Raw genomic sequence first — 20608 nt, 5'->3', positions numbered from 1 at the left:
CACTAATTTTTCTCCGTGGGTGCTGCAGCCCTCGAGCACCCATGGAGTTGGAGCCTATGACTGTGGTAATAGGGGGGCACATAAGTACATTAGATCGAATACTTTTTTAATTTTCCATGGCATTTTCAGCAGTGTTTTTAACCACTTGATTTTTGTTACCAAAACTTCAATTGAAGTCACTTCTGAAATTTTCCATTTACAATAACAGGCAATAAGAAAACAAGGTTTTAGGTAAACAGAAATTTTTAGATAAAAAAGTTAGTCAAAAATATCACCAAAAATTTCATGGAAAAATTGTATGCTGAGGATTTTCCATAAAAACATTTTTTAAAAAAGGCCATTTTTGGATGAAAAACACGTTGTGCCCAAAATGTTGATGATCTCTAGGCTCAGACACGTGAGTGCATGTGAGGAGAGTTCCACCAGGTAACGTGAGGACATTATCTTCCATGGGGAAAGGCTGAATAACTTAGGCCTGGTCTACACTAGGAAATTAGGGTGGTATAACTTCATTGCCCAGGGGCGTGAAAAAGCCACAGCCCTCAGCAATGCAGTCAAACCGATCTGACTCCCAGTACAGACTGCGCAAGGTCGGTGGCAGGTCGATGGGCGACCTAGCTACCGCCTCTTGGGGAGGTGAGACCTCATCTGGAATACTGTGTGCAATTCTGGTCTCCTATGTTTAAGAAAGATTAATTCAAACTGGAACAAGAGCGGAGAAGGGCTACTGGGATGATCAGAGGAATGGAAAACCTACCTTGTGAGACGAGACTCAAAGAGCTTGGCTTGTTTAGCCTAACCAAACAAAGGCTGAGGGGAGATGTGGTTTCTCTCTATAAATATATCAGAGGGATAAATACCAGGGAGGGAGAGAAGTTATTTAAATTAAGCGCCAATGTGGACACAAATGGATGTAAACTGGTCATCAACAAGTTTAGGCTTGGAATTAGATGAAGGTTTCTAACCATCAGAGGAGTGAAGTTTTGGACCAGACATTCCAGTGGGGGCAAAAAACCTAACTGGCTTCAAGTCTGAGCGTGATAAGTTTATGGAAGGGATGGTATGATGAGATTGCCAACATTGGCGTGTAGCTGATCTGTGACTGCTAGCAGCAAATATCTCCAATGGCAAGTGATGGGACACAAGATGGGGTTACTACAGCAAATTCTTTCCCAGACATTTGGCTGGTGGATCTTGCCCACTTGCTCAGGGTCTTACTGATCAATACATTTGGGGTCAGGAAGGAATTCCCCCCGGGTCAGATTGGCTTGGGGCATGGGTCACTTGCAGGTTTAAATGAATGTAAATGGTGGTTTCTCTGTAACTTTAAGTCTTTAAATCATGATTTGAGGACTTCAGTAGCTCAGCCAGAGGTTAGGGGTCTACTAGGAGTGGGTGGCTGAGGTGCTGTGACCTACAATGTGCAGGAGATCAAACTAGATGATCATGATGCTCCCTTCTAGCCTTAAAGCCTATGAAATCGATTATCTCCTGTGACAGGAGACGCCCTCCCACTGGCGTAGTAGGGAATATCTTCATGGAAGCGCAGAGGTGCAGCTGGTGCAGCTGCAGTATTTTAAGTGTGGACAAACTTAGTGGAAATGCATTTACTTCTCCCTCCCCTTTTGTGAACAGCTTTAATTCCAAAATGAAATTAAATGAAATGAGATGGGGAGACTCAGCTAAACTCCTGCTGCACGTGAGTCCATGCTACAAAAGCACGACATGTAATGGATTAAATTCTTCCCTGACATATGGCCCATGCAACTGCATGCAAGTCCAGCAGAATCTCTGGCACCAGAAGTCAACAGAGGATGTCAGTCGAGGCAGAATTTGGTCTACTGTGCTGTGCTGCTGAGGAGACTCAGGACACAGATGGTAATAGAAGTGAACTGTCTCTCACCTGTGGAGAGGGTGATCCTCCCAAAGCTGGGGGTACTGTTGGGAAGCTTGTGTACAACTTCCCAGGTCTATGTGGCCTTTGTGTATCAAGAAGCCTCCATCTGCCTTGCTACCAACCCTTAAATTGAGTTTAGACTCTCCTGACTAGCTACCTGTTATTTCAAACCATTAAAAAAGGCCCCTGTTTGCACCCAGTAGTTTGCATGTCTAACCACGAGTGACATGCAGTAATCAGAGTTGAGGGGTCAAAAACTTTGTCTCTCTGCAATTAGAGGCAAACTGAGAATCTGGATTGAGCCCACTTTGGATTCGGAGTGTTTTACTATGAAACAAAATTAGTGGGTGTAGAATTACAATTAATGAGCTTGTGGAATGAGCCCATTTTACTACTGATGTTTGCTGACTGCAGCTGATTCATGAGCCTCTGGTGGAAATATAAAAAGCAGTTCATCAGTTGCTGAGTTTACGAAATGCATCATCATGAGTGGCAGGAGCCAGAAGAGACTGGTTCTCCTTAATGAATACATGTCTGGATATTCTGTGGACCGTAATGAAAACGCCTTATGTTCCTGACAAAGTCACAGTTTAGCTCCTGATTCTGGCCCTGATTAATTTCAGCAGAACTTCTCACATACTTAAAGTTAGGCACATGCTTAAGCCCCTTGCTAACTCAGGACCTCTGTCTCCAAATGCAGATCATTTTTGTCTGGGAGGCATGGGACATACCAGGCGCCCTCCTATGAGCTCAGCAGTGCCAAGATGCCTCTTCACTCTCACCTTAGCAACTGCAACTCCCTCCAGGTAATGTGGCTTGATGACATTTGAATCCCCAGTTACAGTCTGGAATTTTCTCCTGTTCAAGTCAATAGAAAAACAGATTTTAATGGAGCCGGATCAAGCCCTATGTATGGCCATGATACTTGATCAGGGGAAGGGGGAGATCTCAATGGCTCCATCAGGTCCTTACACGTGATCCCACAAGGAAGTTCTGCTGGTTTCACTTCAAGGGGGATGTTCACAGCGATGGGTATGATGCTGAGAGGTGCAAAGATGTAAATATCTGATTCCTAGATTTGGCTAAGATTTCTAGGACTGAGGAAGGATTTTTTTTTGGTTAAAGCACAGGACTGAGCCTCAGAAGTTCTGGGTTCAACTGCTGGCTGTGCCACAGATTTCCTATACTGCCTTGGGATAGTCACTTAATCTAACTTTGTGGCTGGTCAACCGTCTGCAAAACAAGGATGATGATGCTTCCATTCTCCTACTCTCTGTGTCACTCTGTTTGGATTGTAAGGACTTAAGGGAAGGCACACACTCTCGTTGTATGCACAGTGTCTCGCACAATGAAGGCTCCAGTTCAGCTCCATTCCCAGGTGGACCCTCTAGGCACTACAAACAACAAAATCACAGTCCCAGTCCTATCAGTTTGTTCAGTGTAACAGTTCATGCACAACTTGTATAGGACTTGTAAGTAACTGCACCCTCCAATGTGGTTCAGTGCATTTCCTTGTCCTCTTTTTGGCATCACCGTAAAGAGAAAATCTACTGGATCTTTGATGGGGAAAGACCTTGGGAGGTCAGAGGATGGCACTCACACCTGCTTGGCCTTCTCTTTGTGTCCCCTTCCAGTAGGAGGGTGTCTGGTCCTGCATTCAATGGAGTAGACACTGAACCTTCTCTGAACAAATGTCAGAGGAAGACAGCGCCTACACAAGAATGAGACTCATTGACTGAGGTGCAAAGTGAGGCCTACCTTTCCCAGAGTTGGGTTCTTCAACCAGAGCATTGATCCTATTCAGCTGGCTAAAAACAAAATACTGTCCATAAAGCCTTCAGTGACCAAGCATTCACTGCAGACCACATCTGGTGCAGCAAGTCTGTGCGTGCACTCCAAGTTTTAATTCAGTATGTGGCTTCATTGGCAACGCAGGGAATCTGAGTCCACAACTCAGGCATCCCTGTAACAGGATAAGGGTTAGATAAGTGATAACACTCCCAGCGGCCTTGTGTCTATTATTTATCTTGGTGTGGTTGTGTATTTCAGTGTGGAGCAAAGAAAATAATAGCATTTTGAAAATGTTTGATCATTTTAAAACACAGGTTCCCATACAGCCAAGCAACCAGGCCTAGAAATGCCAATGTCTTCCATTGATCCTGCAAGTTATTAAGCAATCTGCGTCCAGTCCAGCACAGCACTTATCAAGTGTAACTTTAAGCATGTAGATGGTCTCATTGAAGCCAATGGGACTACACATATGCTTAAAGTCAAGCATGTGCTTCAGCGCTTTGCTGTATCACAGCCAGGGAGCTCAGCATCTTGCAGGAGTATTTTGAGCCTAGGTTTTTTTAATAGGTTTGGGTCTAGGACTTTCAGTGTCATTGGATCATACACTCTTAGGACTGGAAGGGACCTTGAGAGGTCATCTAGTCCAGTCCCCTGCACTCATGGCAGGACTAAGTATTATGTAGACCAGACCTGACAGGTGTTTGTCTAACTTGCTCTTAAAAGTCTCCAATGATGGAGATTCCAATACCTCCCTAGGCAATTTGTTCCTGTGCTTAACCACCCTAACAGTTAGGACGTTTTTCCTAATGTACAACCTAAACCCCCCTTGCTGCAAGTTAAGCCCCATTGCTTCTTGTCCTATCCTCAGAGGTTAAGAAGAACTATTTTTCTCCCTCCTCCTTGAAACAACCTTTTACATACTTGAAAACTGTTATCATGTCCCCTCTCAGTCTTCTCTTCTCCAAACTAAACAAACCCAGTTTTTTCAATCTTCCCTCATTGGTCATGTTTTCTAGACCTTTAATCATTTTTGTTGCTCTTCTCTGGACTTTCTTCAGTTTCTCCACACTAGTTGAGGCCTAATCAGTGTGGAGTAGAGCGGAAGAATTTCTTCTTGTGTCTTGCTTACAACCCTCCTGCTAATACATCCCACGATGATGTTTGCTTTTTTTGCAACAGTGTTGCACTGTTGACTCATATTTAGCTTGTGATCCTCCCAGATCCGTTTCTGCAGTAGTCCTTCCATGAGAAAACAGAAACTATAACTCATCTCAAAACTTGCATTTAACCTCCACATGCCAGCTAAATTCATCTACTTGACATGCTGCCTTACTAGTATATAAGGCAAAAACGATTCACGCAGGTCTGCAAAATCTGTAAGAGAGGGAAGTGGCCTGAAGATTGGTAGGAAGAGACAGGCCAAGGGGAAAGTTCAGTTTGCCTGGGGAGATAATATTACTGCAGAAGGCTGCCAGAATATAGTTTTCAACAGAATTAACTTGCTATTGGCAAAAATCCACACATCAGCATAGGCAGATGTAAGCATTTCCATGGCTATTGTAGCATGCTGTACTAGAGCCATCTGGAAACGGGGGAGGAGGGAGCTGTGGGATCCCTCTCAGGCCTTGTTTACACCAGGAATTTGCCCCAATTCCAGCTATCAGAGTAACACACATCTAGACAGGGCAAACTGATGTAATGGTGGTGACCCCCTTTTTAGCTTACTTCTAACTGGAAACACCCTATAGATGTTGCCCTCATGGCTAGCAACTAATGGCTGAAATCAGAGGAAATAAAATAGCCACACTTGGGGATGTGGGGGAGACACAAACTTCCCGCTTCAGGGCTTACCAAACTCGAATTATTGGAGATTAGGGTTAGATCTTCATGGGAGACAAATTGTCCCTCATCTGCATATTGTGGGGCTCCTGCACCTTCCTCTGAAGCATCTGGCAGTGGTCACTGTCAAAGACAGTCTTCCGAACTAGCTGCACCACAAATCTGATTTAGTGTTTCAATTCCTATGGAAATCCTCAGTGCAGATAAGGCAAAAAGTTTGCTGCACATGTCCAGTCAGCCGAAGTACAGAGTCTCATGTTTGGATTAGGGCAGCGTCCTGATTTCACCCCCCCCCCCCACCCGTACAGTAAATGCATTTAAAAAAAATTCTCTTCAGCAGGTGGGCGGGGAACTAGGAAGCAGGAGTGCTGCAACAATTTGTATAGTGGGGCTGCTGAGAGCTACTGAACCAAACTGTAAACCCTGGATATAGAAACCACTTCAAGCCAGGGGATGCGGGAGCACCCCCAGCACCCGTAGTTCCAGCACCTATGCTAGGAAGCTTGTCTTGTTGTTATCATATGCCTCTCAGGGTATCTGTGTGATATTACCCTGCCCGAATACATAGATCAAAAGGGGCTGTTAAAGAAACCAGGCAGGAAAGGTACAACAAAGGCCTAGGTACATCCCCTCAAACATGAGCCAGGTTTCTAGCCCTGGAAAGGAGACTCCTCAGATCCCATCCTGGCAACAGCTGAGAATCTGCAGCTTGCCAACTGCTGTCGGCTGACACAGAGACTGACTGGGAGTCAGGGACCTGCTGTAAGTTGGTGCCCAAGAGAGCAGAGGAGCGCCAGGCCTAAGTCATCTCTGCCCGTGGGCTGAGGAGAAAGCCAAGCGGAGGTAAGACAGTATGCATGGATCTCTGTTTTAAATCCATTGCCCTGAGTGCTGTGAATGGTTTGGCAAAATGAATCATATTTTTTATTTTGGAGAAGCTGCTTCTGTGTCACTGCAAACGGTCACTGTCCACAGATTCCCAGCGGGAAATTCTTGCTGGTGCTAAGCCCGCTGGGCCTGCTAGGTATCCCAGTTGGCAACCAGGGGGCTGTAACCCAGAGAGCCAGTCAGAGTGGTTGGATGCCGGAGTCCCACCTCAAAGGGAAGTGGAGGCACAGGCCTGTCACTTGGAAGGCTTGTGCTCAGGGGACTGGAAGAGGATCTCAGAAAAGGCAGACTGCCCAGGGACCGAGACAAGGCATTTGGAATGGAGCATGCTCAGAGTTTGGATGGGATGAAACTATCCAGAGAATCCAGCCCTAATATAACTCCAGCAAACAAAGTGGAAACCAACAAGCGGCAATTTAAAATAAAAGCCAGGCAGCCTACTCCACTCCATGGCTCTGGCCGGTATTTAACTGCTTATAATGGGCCGCAGAAAGCTTATCAGTGTGGTGCTGGGTCAGCTCTCCTCTGCTCATTTGTGTCAGAGTCCCCACTGGCCAGATAACCGTAATTGCCTGCTGAGCAACTAAGTCCGCTCTGGTTATTCGCACAGGAGAGCAGGTATAAACAACAGCTGCTGCAGCACAGACCCAGCTGATGCCAGCTTCAAACAATTAGAAAAAGACCTTTACAGTCTTGCCACTCACTTTGGCAGAGCGGTACCAGCGTGTTGCCGAGGGCCCCGTGCTGTAAATCCCAAAGACGTCTTCAATGGGGATGCTGTTCTGTGAAATCAGGTCAGGAGAAGGATTTAGTCCTTGGGGTGGGTATTTTGGGGTTTGAATTAATAAATATGTAGAATCCGGATGACACCCCGTCCTGTAGAGTCCTTACCAACTAGAAGGATTTTAACTTCCAGTGTTACCCTATGGGCTAGGTACCTGATATGCACGTCTAGTGTTGCCTCATGTAGCTGCTATGGCCCCACTGACATTTGCTCTTGCGACCTGCTGCCACAGAGAAGACATAGTGGAACACAGCAGGAATCTGACTAAAACACGTCATTGCATAAAGATCAGCAAAACTTGGGGCGAGAGCATTCTGCTACCAGGACTGATTCCATTGCTCCTTCATTAGATCTGTGGATTGCTGTGCATGTCATGGGATATACTGAAACATGGGCTTTGGAAGACCACTGCGTAGCTCTGACTTGATCATTGTGCTATAATTGTTCAGACTATTATTTTATCATCAGTTTCTTTGATATTCCTTATGTTAAAACCTGTTTGTGAGACAAGATATTCACCTCCCTGTTCTCCATCAGATTGCTACATGCTAACGGTGCCTAATCTTTACTGTGTTTAACCAAAGGTTACAACTCCCATCCCTTGATGAAAATTAGACAGTTCTGTAATATTTAAAAACATATGTACATTGCATGGCCTGGACTCTTGCACAGTACATGGCACGTCTAGTATTTTGTTCATCTGGGAAGCTGCTGGAGAACAAAAGATCTTGCTATCATTATTGCTTCCTTACCATTAAGGTCCCGGCATAAAATGATAAAATCATGGCTTCTCTCTCAGTTCGGTTGGGATAGATGTATCGGCTGTGAAGTGGCAAATTCCTATCCAGGATAATCGGAGGGAATATAAGTAAAGAGGGTTAGTCTGAAAGATATTGGTCCTGATTCATGCCTGAGTTACTCCAGTTTTACACTGGTGTAAGTCCACTGCAGGATTGGGGCCTCCGTCTGTTCATACTCACCTTTTCCCTCCTGCCAACGGACTTTGGGCTTCTGAATCATTCAGCCACAGTAAAGCAACATTGATGGCCAAGTCGTAATGAGCCTGAAAGCAGAATAGAAAGGCAGGATGGTGCAGGAGTAAGGGCACTAGCCTCGCACTTGGGTTCAGTTTCCTACTCTGCTACAGACTTCCTATGTGACTGTAGGAAAGTCACTTAGCGCCAGATTGTTAATGCTATTTAGGAACCTAGTGGGCTTTTCAAAACCACCGAGGTGCCTAAAAGTCATTGATTTTAAAATGGGTGCTGGGCACGTCGGTGCTTTAGAAATCCCACTAGGCACCTAAATGCCTTTTAAAACTCTGGCCTGCAGTCTCTGTGCCGTAGTTCTCCATCTGTACAATAGCACTGCCCTACCTCACCTGGGGTGTGGTGAGGATAAATACCTTAAAGGCTGAGAGGTGATCGCATACTACCATGATGGGGACCACATCCACCTAGATAGATAGACTAAAAAATGCTATTTTGTAACATGTGAAACATTGTGATCAGCTGCTGCAGGGGCTGCCTAAATAAGACACCCAGCATAGCCTGTTCTAGCACCTTATCGTTTGCAGATCATGAATACCGCAAAAATTGCCTCCAGGCAGGCTGAGCCCTGTGCCCTACAGCTGAAGGCTACATTCCGCGACTTACATTTTGATGGTCTCTGAACGGAGACATGAAACTAAATGTTGGTGCTCATTCTGGGGCTTTCTGCCAGGCATAAGCACAGCCATAAAGCTCCATGGCAGAATGGGGCACCCCCAGAGCTGATCCTGGGGGAATACAATATGCTAGGATAATTTAAAGGGACGCCATCCGCTTGAAAATCTAAAAGGTGTGCACCTGCCATCAGTACAACACCCAGGGTGATTATAACTGAAAAGGGGGGGAAAAACTTCTCTCTTTGTTACCTTTATGCATTTGACAGCACTCTGGGCTAGATCGTGGATTTGCCATGAACCCCAAGTAAGGTGCAGACCTGGGACTAGAGGAGCTCCACTTGAGTCCTGATTCTCCCTTGCTCCAAGAGAAAGAAAGCTGCACCAGCCCTTTGCCAGGCACAGCTTACGTCTGCCTCTGTGCTGGTTCATCTTCATTGGCTGGTGCCTTTGGGGAGGGTGGAGTCAAGGCTTCATCTACTACCTGCTCAAAAGCCCTTCCTTATCAACTTCACATATTTTTCCCTAACTGTACAATAGATGCTGAACTTTGTCACAGTTGACTGGTCACAGTATCCTGGGACCATCTCATAGAACGTTTATAGGGCTATAAAGTGAATAATACTGGGCTTTGCCCACCGCTAACTTCTAGATTTTTTTCCTTTACAGCTAATGTTAGCAAGTGATCTCATAAAAATTAACTTGATCTATAAGTGAAAAAAAGCTCCAGGCGTGCAACTGACTTCAGGTGAATGGATCCCTATGTAAGGGGACTGTTATCCCCTTACTAACATTCAGTGAGGGTGTTTTGGTTGCTAGCTCCCAGTACCAAAAGGGGAAGGGTCAATGGGAAATCAGGAGCCTGAGATTGACAGTCCCCAGGAACAATGGCGAGAGGCCAACGCTCCAGGTCAGCCTGATTGACAGGGCAGGCAAGCTAATCAGGGAGTCAGGAGGCCAGGGGGGTCCCGTCCTCTGTGTGAGCTGGAATTGCCTGGGTCAGACAGACAGAGTGGGGTGAGAAAGCAGGGGCCCAAGCTGAGCTGCTGGGAGCAGAGCTGCAGCCCCGAAGCCAGAGCACAGCCCAGAGAGAGCAGACCTGCTCTGGGAGCAGAGCTGCAGCAACCAGAGCCAGAGGGGCCAGAGAAGCAGCCCAGGGAGCTGAAGGAAGAGCAGCAGCAGCAGCAGCCATGCTGAGGCAGAGTGGAGCTGGGGCTGGGGCTGGAGCAGTCTGGAGCTGGGTGCAGTGAGCAGCTGGGGAGAGCGAGGGGGACCCTGGGCAGTGGGCCCAGCACAGGGAGATGCCTCAGCCAAGAGGCTTTGCAGGCCAGACTTGGAGGGGGATCGTAACCCTGACAGGGCGGGGTCAACACTGGGAAGAAGGCTCCTGCCACCTAGAGCCTGAGACTGTGTGGCTGCCGCCAGAGCAAGTGTCCAACCCACAGCATCCCTGCAGCACAGCCAGGGCCTGAGGAGGAGGCCTGGGACCTACAAGGAACTGCCCTGACATTCCAGGGACATTGTTTGTGATGTTTCCTGCCACAGAGCAGGGTGATGTGTTTCCTTTAACCTTTCCCATGTTTCCTTTTTAAACTAATTGTTAATTAAATAAACTGTATTGCTTTAAATCGTATGTAATGATCAGTGGGTCAGGAAAGCATCCAGTGCAGAGAGAGCATCCCGGAGTGGGGACACCCCAGCCCCTGTCCTAAGTGACCACAGCAAGGTTGGGGGTCGAGCCCCTCAGGAATCCTGGGCCCAGCCTTGTTGGGGTTACGAGGACTCTGCCAGACAGGAGAGTGCAAGGGGAGTCCTCGAGGGCAGGGAGGCCTCTGGGTAAAGGAAGTGGGAGCGAGGACTCAGATCCTTCCGCTAGCCCATGTCACCGGGGTCGTGCAGAAGCCAGGAAAGTTCCCCACGATAGCGGGACCATTCCCCCACTTATACCTGTAATCATGTAAAGTCATCATATCACTAAAAACAAGTTTTCAGAGAAGTTTGTAAAATAATGGATATCTTCCATCCACAAGTGTAATAACAGGAAGAAATCCTGGCTCCAATGAAGTCAATGGGAGTCTTGTATTTCACAAACATTACCTAACTAATCCTCACACGACAATCACCATGTGGTAGGTTTCATAACTTATATTTTTATCCCAGAAGGGATAATTATGAGCGTCTAGTTTGATCTCCTGAGCAGCACAGGGCTGTGGAATGTTACCCAGGAATTTCTGCATCAAGATCAAGTAGCAGATAAATGTTACTTCCATGTTATAGATGGGGAAACTGAGGCTAAATGGCTTGGCCTTGGCCAAAGAAGGCCTCATTAAGCCTGTTTAAGGGCTTGGCTACACTTACAAATTTGCAGCGCTGCAGCAGGGTGTGAAAACACACCCTCTGCAGCGCTGCAAATTGCGGCGCTACAAAGCGCCAGTGTAGTCAAAGCCCCAGCGCTGGGAGCCGCGCTCCCAGCGCTGTCCGTTATTCCCCACAGGGAGGTGGAGTACGGACAGCGCTGGGAGAGTTTTCTCCCAGCGCTGGCGCTTTGACTACACTTAGCGCTTCAAAGCGCTGCCGCGGCAGCGCTTTGAAATGCAAGTGTAGCCAAAGCCTAAGCTACTAAACTGACTGCTGTAAGCATGATTGTTTAATACAGTTGGTCCCCAAGGAACTACATCACATAGTTTGCTTCTGTCTGTTTGAATTAGATCCAATTGAGTTAATACCAGGTAAATCGGCTAATTTTAGCTCTCATAAGGCAAAAGAGCTGGAATAACATTTTCAAAAAGTGACTAAGTGACTCAGGAACTTAGGAGTCTAGGGTCATTGAAAGTCAGTGGGATTTAGGAACCTGTCTCTTTTGAAAAGGGGATTCAGATACTTTTGAAAATGTTATATGCAACTGATCTCTAGATAGTTTCCCTCTCTTCTAGATAAAACATATTTGCTTACGGATTAATAGCAAGTTATTTAACTGCATCAAACCAGGCACCCTTCAGTTCTTTCATTCAGGAATTAAGAATGCAAGATTAGAATAAGAAATGGTCTGGTTACCATATCATCGAGAAAGGTGGGCTGCTGTCTTCCTTTCGGGTCGAATTCATTTTCCCGAAGTCTGATGCCAACATAATCTCCCCTAAAAGCAAGAGAGCAGCTTTGAGTTACAGCCTGTGCTATGCAATCCACTGCATTGGCAACTCTCACAATCAGGGCTGTGTTTACTGTAGTTCAAAGCTTCACAATCTGCAAGGTTCAGCAGGTATCCCAGCCCCCGATGGCAGCCTCGTTCTGACGTGGAAAGCCTGTTATTTTTGCAATCTCAGCTTCCATCTCTATACTCTGAGCTATGGACCTGGCTGTCTGCATCCCCCGAAGGCTTAGAAATAAAGGGAGAGGACAGTGATAAGCAGAGTATTCAGACTGAGGGCCTGCTTGGGATAGGCTTCGCTGGCTCTTTGAGCATACAGTAGGGATGTCACTGCACAACCACCAGCCTGAAAGGGCTGCTTCATTGGGGTTTGGGTTTCTGAAGCTGCAGCCTGGACTCAGACTGGGGCGTACTCACTCAAACAAGGAGCCTCAGTGAAGTCAGGTGTGAGCCTCCTATTGAATATAATGGAAGTTGAATTACATCCCTGGAGAAGCTGTATGTGGAGAGGAACCCAGACTCTCTGGATCTAAGAGCAGGACCTTCTACTACGCGAGGTAAAGGATGTAGCCTGTTAGCTTAAAGGCAGTAATTCTAGTGCCCAGACCCTACCTGTTTGTGTGGTGCAGGCACTATACAGGAACCGTAACCCACACTGCCAGCATGAGTTCTCTATGTGCATAGCTCAGGGCAGTGGTAGGCTCTGAATCATGGAGGTTTACCTATCCAGTGCATATAAAAGGAGGACAGTGGGAGCTGGTGAGCATGCCCAGGGAAGGCTTCCCAGACTTTCCACAAGGGAAAGCTGGAGGACACATGTAAGGTATGTCGGACAGGACCGTTAGAACACAGTCATTGCTATAGTGCAGTATGGGAACTACCTGGCAGTCGGTACTTACAAGAGTTTTTCAATCTCTTTTTTTAGGCGTTTCCTTTCCATGGATTGGGGGGGAAGTGTTCTAGTTGGTGGGGAGGCTGCTGCAATCCAGACCGTGTGCTAAGATCCAGCTTAAAGAATAAAAGGAACAGAAAGACAGATCACTATGTGTCAATATCACAAGGACTGAACCAAAGCCATCGATGAATTAGCACAAACTCTTTCAATACCCCTGCAAAAACATGGGCGCTGCAGAAGTGGCAGAGGAGTAGTATGCCAGTGGGGATGTAACAGGAAAGGAAAGCAGACAAGACGTTCTGGTAACACAAGTAAACAACAGCCGTAACAGTTCGGGGTATCCTTGGGCCAAGCCTTGAACATAAGGGTGAGGAGTTTGACCGTGATGTGAAATGTGGCAGGAAGCCAGTGCAGGGATTGGAGCAGGGAGGGGCGACATCTCTGTAAGCTTACGTGTTTCTAGAGCACCCATCACAGCAGCATCTACATAGTTAAGTAATTTAGATGTGTCTAGTATTGTCCTCCATACAGGGCATCAGAACAGATCCTGCTCACCAACTCTCCCACCTCCTAAGGCTTTTCCTGTTTCTCCATCCACCTAATGTGGGAGTATTAGTAGTCCCTGAGTGACAGGACTGGAAAGGGGGGCAAAGGAGATGATTTTGGTTGAATGGGTTGGAAAGAGGACAGGCTGGACAGGAGAAGGCTACAGCAGGCCAGGGTGGGGATAACAAGGGTATGAGCCACAGTTATGGCAATGTTTTGTACATGATTAACAAGTCAAATTACATGCATTACTTCCCCTCGACCATGGGTTTACAGAGTTCATGAAACCACAAACATTTAGGTTCAAACATGCAGTGAGAACGCTGTTTATATGTGTGTCTAATGTGCCCACCAACACTGTATGTAGGTGCCCTCTTTAATAGGCATCAAAAACGACAGCACTTATGTACAGCATTAGCACAATTGCTAAAAAAAATGCCAACACAGTTTCTTGCCATGCACCGATTAAAAGTAGCACAATTCCTGGGCCAGATCCTCATCTGCTGTAAATCAGTGTCGTTTCATTAACTTCAATGAAGCCAAGAGGATTGAGATGATTTTTTCCATCTGAAGCGTGGCCCCAATGTTTATTAATGCAGCATTTAAGAACATTGTGGCTTGGCCAGATTGCATACACCAAATAAATAAATGAACCCTTCCATTTAATGAAGGAGGGGGTTTCAAAGCAGTTCAGAGCACATCAGATTAAGGAATCCAAGGCCTCCCTTCAATCTTATTTTGAAAGCTGCTCAAAAATCACACCATATCTTTCTGTCATTTGAGAGTCCCTCAGAAAAAGGGAATCCACTGATAACTGTAAAGATGCTCAGAAAAATAATTATCTAGTTAATAATCCTACCGACAGGAATGTATACCGTCTTTTTACGCACACACACACACGCACGGTATATGAGAAATAGTCCATTACCTGCGTCAGACTCTCTGTCTTGTACAATGGTGATTAAAAGGATCGGGCCTTTGGAACCGCTCTATTTCCTGGTAGCTTTAGGATGGAATTCACTCTCGATGCTGTTGTTCCTCCTTTGCCTCTGCTGCAGCTGAAGGAAACTAGGCTGCTGCTTCGCACAAAGCTGAAGCTTTCTTCTGTTGCTTAGAAACAATGCTCTGAATGGGGAGAAATAAAAAAATAAGTGTGTGCCCTAAGGTGGGGCTCTGGGCCTGGCGTCTAAGTGATCCTTTTACATGTCCAGGCATTGGGTTTCACAGGGGAATGGCTGGCCTGAAACATTGACAACTGGCTGACAAGGGAGATCGAGTCCCTCACTCTGAGCTGTGATGAAAATTGTTGGTAAAAGTAGCTACCTGTATGAAGCAGATGTGGGGGATGGGGAGTACTAACTTACAAGGGGGAAATCCTGGCCCCTGGGAAGAAATGGCAACTGTCCCATTGACTTCAATGGAGCCAGGATTTCCCCTCCAGAGATTAAGGCTAATGTGACTAAGGGCTTGGCTACACTTACAAGTTGCAGCGCTGGGAGTTACAGCGCTGCTCATGCAGCTGTGTAAGGGCCAGCGCTGGAGTGTGGCCACACTGACAGCTACCAGCGCTGCAGTGTGGCCACACTTGCAGCACTTTCCAGCGCTGTATTGAGAGGTGCATTGTGGGCAGCTATCCCACAGAGCACCTCGTCCCATTTTGGCGCTGAGTATTGTGGGAAGGGGAAGGAAGTGTGCGGGTCATTCCGCTTCCTGTTTGCCAGCGCCCCGTGGTGCATCGCTTCACATCCCAGCATTCACTCTTTCCGGCAGCGTTTGGCGCCATTGTGAGTGTCTTTCTGTTACTCTCTGTGAATCGCGATTTCTGTGGCAAATGGAGCCCGATCTGCTGAGGACTCTGCTGATGAGTGTCACCAGCACAACACGTTTGGCAGTCGAGCTATTCCTTCAGCTCCAAAGTGACAGTGAGGAGTCCGACGATGATATCAATATGGATTTGTCTGCCACGTGTGACACTACAGTGCTTGCGGCATTCACGGAAATGCTCAGCACCGTTGAACGCCGCTTTTGGGCTCGGGAAACAAGCACTGAGTGGTGGGATCACATCATCATGGAAGTCTGGGATGATGAGCAGTGGCTGCAGAACTTTCGTATGAGAAAAGCCACTTTCATGGGACTGTGTGCTGAGCTCGCCCCCACTCTGCGGCGCAAGGACACAAGATTGAGAGCTGCCCTGACGGTGGAAAAGCGGGTGGCTATTGCAATCTGGAAGATGGCAAATCCAGACAGCTACCGGTCGGTCGGGAACCAGTTTGGTGTGGGAAAGTCGACCGTGGGAATCGTTTTGATGCAAGTTTGCAAGGCAATTAATCGCATCCTGCTAAGAAAGACCGTGACTCCGGGGAGCGTGCAGGACATTGTGGATGGCTTTGCACAAATGGGTTTCCCTAACTGTGGAGGGGCGATAGATGGGACGCATATTCCTATTCTGGCCCCCCCCCCACCTGGCATCAGAGTACGGTAATCGTAAGGGGTATTTCTCTATGGTTCTCCAGGCGCTTGTGGATCACCGCGGGCGTTTCATTGACATTTACACAGGCTGGCCTGGAAAGGTGCATGATGCACGCATCTTTCGGAACAGTGGCCTGTTCAGGAAGATGCAGGCAGGGACTTTTTTCCCAGACAGGAAGATCACAGTAGGGGATGTCGAAATGCCCACTGTGATCCTTGGAGACCCCGCATACCCGTTACTGCCTTGGCTCATGAAACCCTATACAGGGAAGCTTGACAGGAGCAAGGACCGGTTCAACTACAGGCTGAGCCGGTGCAGAATGACTGTGGAGTGTGCTTTTGGGCGTTTAAAGGCTCGCTGGAGATGTTTGTATGGGAAGCTAGACTTGGGGAAAGCAGCATCCCAGCGGTTATAAGCGCTTGCTGTACCCTCCATAATATTTGTGAAGGGAAGGGTGAAACATTCAGTGAGGCATGGACCACCGAGGTTCAAGTCCTGGAGGCTGAATATGCACAGCCAGAGAGCAGGGCTAATAGAGAGGCCCAGCACAGGGCTTCAAGGATTAGGGATGCCTTGAGGGAAGAATTTGAGGCTGAAAGCCAACAGTAATGTTGCTGCCTTGCATGGGAGTGAATTGCACTGCTTACACTGTTATTCTATTATCCATAATAATAATATGATTTGCAGTGCCTCTTTCTTTACTGGGCTAAGGTATCTTTCACTATCTGCTATAATAAAGACTGTTTTCAAAGCCAAGAATTGTTTTATTGAAAAGAAAAAAACTTCCTTGACAGACAGACAGACACACAACATTTCATTAACACAAGAGGGCAATGGTGTGGGTTGGTGAACTGTACAGTCACAAGTTTGCATATGCCATGTCTGGATTGCTGTTTAATGAATCCTGCACTTCAGGGTTCATATACTGCATGGTGAATGGGGTTGAATGCAGAGGGTAAGGGTGGTGGTAGGTATCAGGGCTGGTTGGGGAACGTACAGGTGTTGGAGGCAGCTGGTGGTGGTAAGAGCCTGGATGCTGGGGAAAGGTGGTTTGAGCTGACATTGGGGCACAAGGCACAAAGGACGGGGCGGGTGGGGGAGTAGCACGGTAGTGCTCTGCTTGCATGGCAACGAGTGACTCTATAGACTCCGCTTGGCGCTCCAGGATGCTTAGCAGCCGCTCCGTGCTTTTCCTCTTGGCCACTGCATTTCTCTTGCGGGTCCTGCTTTCTTTCTCTCGCCACTCCTTCAATTCTTTTCTCTCTGTAGCAGAGTGCTGAAGAACAGTTTTCAGCATGTCCTCTTTGCTCTTTCGGGATTTTTTCTCAAATTTTGAAGCCTCTGTGATGTTGAACATCTGGGCAGTCCAGTCAAGGTCACTGTAGACACAGAAATGACAACATTTAACACGGGCAGCATTGTATCCACTATCTCCAGACATGAATTGTTACACTGAGGAGTTCTCACTTGCAAGTTCTCACTTGCATTCTTTATCCCAAAAGGAAAACACAACAGAAGCCACGAAATGGTGAGTGAGGAGTGTTTACTTATATAGGGAGAAGAGGGGCTTGAGTGAGAGGAGCTGGTTGCTTGGGTAATCTGGAGTGCTAGAGGGGTTGAGTGAAGATGCAGATGCAGGGGTGATCTTATCTCCCTATCTCTTCACTAAAGAGTCTCCCAACATTTTTCACAGGACTTAATCCTGGAAGATGTTTCCCTACTGCAGTCACTAGGGAACAGCGGGGGCTCTTTTAGAGCAATGTGGATTCCGCCCGGGACCCTATGCGGCGTGCCTGTGTTCAGAAATGGTCCCCCCCCCACTGGCCGAAGAGTGGCGCGGACGCGTCACCGTCACTGGGACAAGGGACACAGTGGCTCTGCCTATAAACCTGCGTAGGCATATTGCCCACGCTCTGGATGAAGCTTTTGCTGAGATAACTGAAGCAGATTACCGCGACGTGATAGACCACATCAACGGGCTATTCCACATCTAGACGCTGCCATGCATGCATCCATAACCCCCCTTCCTCTCCAGAAACATTTCCACCCAGAAAATAAAGCCGCTTACCGGTACCCCGCTCCTCTGCTTGTCCTTCTGCAACTGCTGGCTGCTGCGATTGGGTACTTTCCTCCTGGCTTGAGAAGAGCTCCTGGCTGCATGCCTCCAGGAATCTGCGGTTTCTTCCCCATCCCAGGAGCTTCACTCGCGGTTTCCTCTCCCCGCAGCCTCCTCCTCCTCCTGTCCCCAGCCTGCTCAGAAGTGTCCATCGTTACCCTGGGATTGGCAGTGGGGTCACCCCCAAGTATCTTGTCCATCTCCCTGTAAAAACGGCAGGTCGTGGGAGCAGCTCCGGATCGGCGATTACCCTCGCGGGCTTTGTAATAGGCACTCCGCAGCTCTTTAACTTTCACCCTGCATTGTAGTGCGTCCCGTTGATGGCCCCTATCCAGCATGTCCCTTGCTATCTGCTCAAAGATATCGTAATTCCTACGGCCGGAGCGCAGCTGTGCCTGAACAGATGCCTCACCCCAAACACTGATGAGGTCCTGCAATTCACCTGTGCTCCATGCTGGGGCTCGTTTGCCGCGTGGAGGCATGGTTACCTGTAACCTGTAACTGATTAACTGATTGCACTCCACACCTGGCTGCAGCAAACAGGAAGGAGATTTTTAAATTTCCCGGGGCATTTAAAGGGCGGGTCACCTGAGGCAAGAGCAGTAGAGTGCAAACTGATGTGCAGAGTGGCTGAACAGGAATTCTGGGATAGCTCCTTATTCCCTGGAGGACAGGTAAAGCGCTGGTGAGTGTCCACACCTGCTGAGCAGCGCTGGTGTCACCAGCGCTGCACTCCTTATACCCCTGCCGGGATGGGTTTTCAGCCAGCGCTGCAACCAGGGAGTTGCAGCGCTGGTTGTGCCCTGCAAGTGTGGACGGGGTGTTAATTGCAGCGCTGGAAAGCCTCCACCAGCGCTGCAACTTGTAAGTGTAGCCAAGCCCTAACTGAATCACTCACAATTTTAACCCAGTTTATACTTATACTCATGGGATCAGGAAAAATTCAAAAAAGCAAACACACCCCAAACAACCAAGAAAATCCCATCATTGCCACCCACTAAAATCTGGCCATGATATAGCTCATAAAAGATCATGATCAACAGCAAATCATCAAACCAATTAGCTGGAAGGAAAGAAAGCTCAATCAGCTTATATTACAGTAGGTTTGCAGTTTGGGGAAAGGCTTGTTGTGCTCCAGGGACCCTGAGAACTATGCCAGTGTGAGTTTTAGGGCCACGCAAATTGGACAGGTCAAAGGGTGTGGATGAAAAGAAGGCCGCTGGTCCTCCAGGTTGGGGGGTGGAGCAATAGGCCAACAACTTATCCTTATAAAAGAGTTAAATTATAGACACACAAGGTAGCCATTCTGGCAAAACGCATGATAGAGGAGGATGGAGGAGCCTTGTTTGTGCCCTAGATTGGATTATAATGTTGCCTCCAATAGGCCCAAAGAAATCCAATGTAAAAATCTCCATAATACCATCTGATTTACTGTTATTAGCGGCTGTCTAGTAAACACCCCATATATTACGGACAGAATTGGTACCGTATTTTCTCTTCTTCATTTTCTTTCACCTCTCCACTATCGTGCAATCTCTTGTTCCAAGTCCTATAGCTTCATGACCATTGTTTTCTGGAAAAGGACCTTTTCCAAAACAGGCTCCCATCAGGTTCTCCATTAACCTGATATAGGCTGTGTCTATGCTAGTAACGGAGCTGGGTTCAACATCTGGGGCCTCAATCTGTTTGACACCAGTTTAACTCCATTGACTTCAGTGGAGTTGCTTTAAGGAAATCAAGCTCCCAAAGACACAGCCTGCCCACTGCATCTCCTTCATTTAAATATGGTTGGCTGCTTGTGGAAATGGGTCTAGCCCTGATGCAAAATGCAGACTATCATTTGAAGTGAGCCTGAGCTGCATTGGGTGTGGGCCATAGTTTTACCCAGTTTACATCAGCATTCCAAGAATCTCCTGTGATGGGCTTCCATATGAACTACCACTGATTGCATTACGGCGTTGTGTTTGTCTAACTCTATGCAGTTACATCACCTCCTTGGTACAAGCCCATTGTTAATGAAGTCCCAGGAATCTGATTACATTTGCAATTCTTTGAGAACAGAAGGTGCAATAGAAAAGTACATTCAATACTGTTTTCTACATCAGAGCCCTGGTCTACACAGGAGGGGGGGTGAGAATCGATCTAAGTTATACAACTTCAGCTACGTGAATAACGTGAATAACGTAGCTGAAGTCAGTGTACTTAGATCAACTTACTGTGGTGTCTTCACTGCGGTGAGTCGACTGCTGACGCTCCCCCCGTCGACTCTGCCTGCGCCTCTCGTGGTGCTGGAGTACAGGAGTTGATGGGAAAGGGCTCAGGGATCGATTTATCGTGTTTATACTAGACATGATAAATCGATCCCCGCTGGATCGATAGCTGCCCACCAATCCGGCGGGTAGTGTAGACATACCCATATTGACCTATACTGCCAGTGATTCAGCAGGGTGAGCAATGAAGCAATTGGTCACCTGTGGCCCATCATTTGTACACCGTGTAGCTAAGAAATTGTTACCAAATCACAGAATTTCAGCCCTCACATCTTTATCAATCCATCCCTGAATGGAGTTG

At 47.4% G+C, this 20608-nt stretch overlaps 1 protein-coding gene across 2 annotated transcripts in view; it reads right to left on the bottom strand.

Annotated features, from left to right (window-relative positions):
* The window catches only part of C11H2orf80 (chromosome 11 C2orf80 homolog), a 39864-nt gene extending 19563 nt beyond the window's left edge, over positions 1 to 20301 (bottom strand). The window contains exons 1-7 of one of the 2 annotated variants that reach the window (XM_039495564.1): positions 20254 to 20301; positions 14380 to 14576; positions 12910 to 13018; positions 11917 to 11998; positions 8180 to 8262; positions 7952 to 8039; positions 7120 to 7197 (exon numbers count right to left, since the gene is read on the bottom strand). In XM_039495564.1, coding sequence (XP_039351498.1) covers positions 7120 to 7197; positions 7952 to 8039; positions 8180 to 8262; positions 11917 to 11998; positions 12910 to 12950 — 372 coding nt within the window. In that variant the 5' untranslated portion in view covers positions 12951 to 13018; positions 14380 to 14576; positions 20254 to 20301. Of the gene's footprint in view, positions 1 to 7119; positions 7198 to 7951; positions 8040 to 8179; positions 8263 to 11916; positions 11999 to 12909; positions 13019 to 14379; positions 14577 to 19552; positions 19611 to 20253 lie in introns of those variants that run through there. The other variant, XM_039495565.1, reaches the window with a different exon arrangement.
* Between the last annotated feature and the right edge of the window lie 307 nt (positions 20302 to 20608).

This window comes from Mauremys reevesii, linkage group 11 (genome assembly GCF_016161935.1).
Source record: "Mauremys reevesii isolate NIE-2019 linkage group 11, ASM1616193v1, whole genome shotgun sequence".
Lineage (NCBI taxonomy): Eukaryota > Metazoa > Chordata > Testudines > Geoemydidae > Mauremys > Mauremys reevesii.
This window is presented reverse-complemented; position numbering and strand designations above follow the sequence as displayed.